Raw genomic sequence first — 6,000 nt, forward strand, 5'->3', positions numbered from 1 at the left:
GTCCTGAGCGACACGAACAAAAACAGCAACGTCACAAGTTTCTCTGAGAATTGGAAGGTTTTATTCCGACTGAACACAAAAGCAATTTACAGAGACGCCGTAATTCCATCCTCCTGTAGATTTGCAAACACGTTGGCTGAAACAGAGACGTAAAATGCAACAGAAGAGAAAAGACAAGGAGGAATTTAAACATTCTCAAACTTGGTTCCTGTTGAACAGCCTGTGAGTTTCTGTTCGAACATCAACATGCCTCATTTGGCAGCATTCAGATTTTTGGATTATTTCTCGTAGGAACATTGAGCTGCAGTGTGAACACACATCCACGGCGGTCTTCAACACGGCAACGGTGCAGAGATAAAAGTCAACTCTTTGTCCAGCAAGAGCCTCACAGTAAAATGTAATTGGTGCCTCACAGCTGGACGCCGACTGCTGGCGTCGCCCTGAAACATCAATAAACAACTAACCGCCAACTTGTTACTCGCCGACGTGTCTAACGAGGATAACTCGCATGTTCTGTGGGAATGTAAAGAAGTGTACGTGAGCACGGGGGCAAAAACAACACAGTGAATGTTTAATCACCTCGGACACATGAAGAAGCCATTTAAAGACGGGGGAGGGCAGTGGGGGAGGGGAAGAATCGAGAATGATCTTTAGATCAAACGCCACAGTTCAAATCCAGAACATCCGCTCTGGGCCGCTGCGTCGCCTTCCAATTTGTCAGCAAACGAGAACTGAGCCGCTTTAGTTGGATGCGTAGAAAACTGCCTCCCGGGGGGCACATGGGGCAGACCACCAACGCTTCCCCCCCCCCCGGCCACCATGCTGCTTCGACACAAGCAAAACAAAAGCACAAAGCTGCAGCGGCGACACTTTGTAGCCGGGCTTTAATGTGGCGGCGGGCCGGCTGCCCCGCTGACGCGTCGCCTCGTCCCTCTGAAGGCGACACGAGCGCTGCAAAGAGTTCTCCATCCAGACTAGAACCTGTCCGGCGGCTGTTGCATTGTTTTAAAATTAAATGACAACAAATTAAACATAATTTAAACTGCTGGGTATTTTGTTAAAACAAGTCTTCAGATTTATAATTTAAGATTTCAATTTCTTCCAAGCAGATTATTATAAATTTAGAAAAATCAACTTGCAGAGACTTTAAATTCTCTGTATTTCTAATGTTTATTATTAGGGCCCGAGCACCGACGTAGTCGGAGCGGAGGACCTATTGAATTTCTAATGTTTATTATTATTATTTTATGTGTTTCGTCGCAAAAAGGAGGTGCTTGGGATATTGGGAATTTTGTGCAATTTGGCACGCAAGTCAGAATTTGCGAAAATTGCAGTCTGATTGGGGTGTCCAGCTGCGGTATGAAATATTGGCTCGCTAGCGCCCCCTATTGAGTAGCCCCAACATCAGGTTTCACCCAGCTGTATGAAATTTGGTCGGTATGTGGAACGTGATGAGACGCACAAAAAATCCTCTTGGAAGTTTTCTCTAAACCAAACAGGAAGTCGGCCATTTTTACTTTTATGACGTTTTTTGACCGTTTCAAGGCGTCATACTTTAACGAACTCCTCCCAGAGATTTGACCCGATTGACTTCAGATTCGGCTGGTACCTCAAAGAAACAAAGCAGAGAGATGAAGCTGGCCTCCGGAGGATGAACCTCTGGTACCTCAAAGAGACAAAGCAGAGAGATGAAGCTGGCCTCCAGAGGATGAACCTCTGGTACCTGACTGTTTGTATATATTTATCATTTCTCAGGTGCTTTGATGTCCATCATTACCTCATAACACAAACATGGAGCACATCTTATTATTTATTACATAAAATGATCTCATAGAATATGATGCATTGTAGACAACAGGATTTAATACACATTACATAATACATTCACATTAATGCAGCAGAAACATCAGATGTAATCGTATAACACCAGTAAAACATCAGTACTTTGACTTTAAGTACTTTTAGGTGATAATACTTATGTACTTTTATATCAGGAGTTTTCAAACCCTCGAAACATCAACAGAAGAGACTGAATCTCAATTATTTATTTCATAAATGGCCTGCAAGTGTTAACTGAACACGGTTTAATTCATGATGTCATGACTCTTATTATGCAGCCGTGCAGGTGGCTGAAATGTCTCATGAGACAGATGAGAGAATTTCAGTTTTGTTTAGTTTTCAGTGTTGCTTTTATCCAAACATGTGGATTCTTCTTCATCTCTCAAAGCAGAGGCTCATTGTGTGTTTCTTCTGCCGACAGTAGAGAGGAGAGAGACAGCAGAGAGATCACTTTGATCGCATGACTGAACAACCGGACACAAGCCCTGGGACCCAAAGTGTCAGGGGCCCCCCTGACTTTCACCTGTAAAATGTCACTCAAAGAGACACAAACCAACCAGGAAGAGACTCGATTGACTCGAAAGATACATTAAACAAATACAAAGAGACACAAAAGGACACAAAGAGACACAAACAACTGTAAAGAGAAGCAAAACAACGACAGAGAGACAGAAAAGGACACAACGGAACTACAAATAGACACGAAATGACTACAAACACACCAAAACAACCCCAAAGAGACAGAACAACTACAGAACGAGGCCTCTCAACATGGCGCCGACTGAGCCGGTGGCTCGCAGGTAACGGCGCTACAACGCTCGTCAATGTCACGCTTAACCCGAGGAAGCCAATCAAGACCTTCAAGAGGCGGGCTTTACTTCTTTACCACTGACTTTCTGTTTTGATGCTTTTCTATAAGAACGTTTTTTAAGCGGCCGCAGATCTTTTCCTAAACGTAAACAGGCAGCTTGTGTTGCTGGATATTCGTAGAAAAACAGGCAAAAAAATAACAAAATAACTCTTGGTAAGATATCATACAAACCACTCTTTTTATTTTGTTTAATAAAGGCTCAGTCATTTCCTAAAACAGCTGGTCACTGTGGGAGGAAATAGTGCATTGGTTTGGGACTATTTTCAGCAGCGTATTAATCCACATTTGGTGCTGTAGTGATTATTAGTATGTGGGATTGAGTCGAAACAAACTACAGTGTGTGTTTTCACATTGAACTCCATCTAAAGGCTGTTACTGTTCCCGTGTCTCCTGCACGCGGCTAACGGAGCTCTTCCTTTCGTCGTGGCGGCGGCAGTGACCGAGCCGCGGCCTTAGCTAATCCTTAGAGGGGGGGGTCTTGCTTTGTCTTGTCACAACCAGGGGGGTCAGAGACTCTGAAAGGCCGCGGCTCAGTTTAACATCTATTAGCAGAAAGCTGCGACCCCCGCGGAGCCGCTCCCATTGGCTGCGGGGGGCTCAAGACCTGCAGCATCCCCTGAAGATGCTTAGAGATCAGCTTTTCTTCTTGGATGTTGTGTTAAAAAAATAACTAGCACAACACGTACTTTTACTTTTGATATGTAAGTTTTAAATACAACACTTTTATGTAAGTATGACTTTAAAAGACTTCTACTTGTAGTGGAGGACTTATACATCACGCTCGGTCTGTTCAGTGGAAACCTTTTATAAGACGACATGAATATAATCTTCTTCTCATAATAAACGACAGCAGCTGTATCAGGTGAACCCGTTGTTATGTTACTCCCTCAATTGTCAGATGTGTGCGGTTGAACCACGAGCTCGGGGAAGCCGGTCTTCTCGTCCATCTCTCTGGTGAACTGCAGGTCGACCGCCTCGCCGACGACCACCTCGGCCGTGGTGAAGACCTCCAGGTCTCCGAGCACGTGACCCCCGACCGTCCGGCCCTCCCCGTCCGACAGGCAGACGTGGACGTGGGCGTCCCGGTTCAGTGTGCCGACCAGCGAGACGATCTCGAACCGTCCGCTGAGGTGGATCACCTGAGGGAACGAGGGGAGCCTCAGGTTTATTCAACATCACTTGATTTATTTATATATACAATTACATCACTTTATTTACATTCATATAACTTTATTTAGTCACATAACCTGATTTATAGAGTTACTTTATCAACAGTGACAGTTTCCTTTTTGTTGCAAATATTTTTATACTTTGCTAAAATGTGAATACAGGAGTTCTACTTGTAACAGAGTATTTGTACATTGTTATATTGCTACTAAAGACTTCTTCCACCACTGCGTACAGTTTATGTTCTTCATATTCATCGGTTTAACTCAATCTGATTTCCTAATTTGATAATGAATCATTCAAAAGACGGGAGGGAATTGAAAAACTTACAAATTATTAAAATAAACTGCTGTAGACCAGATTTTATTATTTTTTCTACATAAAACAAGCAAACTTATTTTAATATTTAATATATTATTAATGTATTCAGTTATATTCAGTGATTCACAATGAAATAAATCGACTTTAAATAAAAAGAAAAAGAAATTGTTTGTATAAATAGTGAAACTACTTTTTATGAAAATTGTTAGTAATTATCACCAACGTTTTGAACATTTTAATACACGCTCGTGTCATTTGTTGATGCTTTGGGTTCCTGTCGGCTTTATACTTTAAAACACAAGAATCACAGAGAAACAAAGCAGAGAGATGAAGCTGGCCTCCAGAGGATGAACCTCTGGTACCTCAAAGAAACAAAGCAGAGAGATGAAGCTGGCCTCCAGAGGATGAACCTCTGGTACCTCAAAGAGACAAAGCAGAGAGATGAAGCTGGCCTCCAGAGGATCAACCTCTGGTACCTCAAAGAGACAAAGCAGAGAGATGAAGCTGGCCTCCAGAGGATGAACCTCTGGTACCTCAAAGAGACAATGCAGAGAGATGAAGCTGGCCTCCAGAGGATGAACCTCTGGTACCTCAGAGAAACAAAGCAGAGAGATGAAGCTGGTCTCCAGAGGATGAACCTCTGGTACCTCAAAGAAACAAAGCAGAGAGATGAAGCTGGCCTCCAGAGGATCAACCTCTGGTACCTCAAAGAGACAAAGCAGAGAGATGAAGCTGGCCTCCAGAGGATCAACCTCTGGTACCTCAAAGAGACAAAGCAGAGAGATGAAGCTGGCCTCCAGAGGATCAACCTCTGGTACCTCAAAGAGACAAAGCAGAGAGATGAAGCTGGCCTCCAGAGGATCAACCTCTGGTACCTCAAAGAGACAAAGCAGAGAGATGAAGCTGGCCTCCAGAGGATCAACCTCTGGTACCTCAAAGAGACAAAGCAGAGAGATGAAGCTGGCCTCCAGAGGATCAACCTCTGGTACCTCAAAGAGACAAAGCAGAGATGAAGCTGGCCTCCAGAGGATGAACCTCTGGTACCTCAAAGAGACAATGCAGAGAGATGAAGCTGGCCTCCAGAGGATGAACCTCTGGTACCTCAGAGAAACAAAGCAGAGAGATGAAGCTGGTCTCCAGAGGATGAACCTCTGGTACCTCAAAGAAACAAAGCAGAGAGATGAAGCTGGTCTCCAGAGGATGAACCTCTGGTACCTCAAAGAAACAAAGCAGAGAGATGAAGCTGGCCTCCAGAGGATGAACCTCTGGTACCTCATTTGTATTTGTAGCCGTGGCGTTGGCCAGCCGGAGCGTTGCTTTGGTGACGCTGCCCACGCAGGTGATGATGAACGGAGCTCGGAGTCGCTTCTCCTCCACGAACGCCTGCAGAGAACCCAAAAGCTCCTGACCCGGACCGAACCGGACCGCATGGACCTGCAGGCCCGACCCCCCTCCTCCTCCTGCTCCTCCTCCTCCTCCTGATGCTGCTGCTGAACTCTGGGAGAAAAGAAATACGTTAATTTCTGCAAATGTATTGTTCTTTCTTTATATTTGTTTCTTTGTCCCCTTTTCTGTTTATTGTAAGGCAGTTATTTTCATATCAGTCACATCATTCATAAAAATAAACATGTTTTGGTTCTTTGTAAAATAAAGAGTGTTTATTTATAAATAAACACACATTGGGCCTTTAATATTTCAAACTATCAAAGTAAAAAGCCTCTTTCAGATAAGTTGACTGTTTGTATATATTTATCATTTCTCAGGTGCTTTGATGTCCATCATTACCTCATAACACAAACATG

At 43.8% G+C, this 6,000-nt stretch overlaps 1 protein-coding gene across 1 annotated transcript in view; it reads right to left on the reverse strand.

Moving 5' to 3' along the window:
- Window positions 1-1,856: 1,856 nt before the first annotated feature.
- Window positions 1,857-6,000, reverse strand: part of LOC306793141 (bifunctional protein GlmU-like) — a 5,000-nt gene continuing 856 nt past the window's right edge. Inside the window, exons 2-3 of the mRNA XM_079290615.1 lie at window positions 5,471-5,695; window positions 1,857-3,849 (exon numbers count right to left, since the gene is read on the reverse strand). Of these exons, the coding sequence (XP_079146741.1) occupies window positions 3,598-3,849; window positions 5,471-5,695 (477 nt within the window). The 3' untranslated portion in view covers window positions 1,857-3,597. The remainder of the gene's footprint in view (window positions 3,850-5,470; window positions 5,696-6,000) is intronic.

Source organism: Melanostigma gelatinosum, assembly GCF_949748355.1.
Source record: "Melanostigma gelatinosum genome assembly, chromosome: 19".
NCBI lineage: Eukaryota > Metazoa > Chordata > Actinopteri > Perciformes > Zoarcidae > Melanostigma > Melanostigma gelatinosum.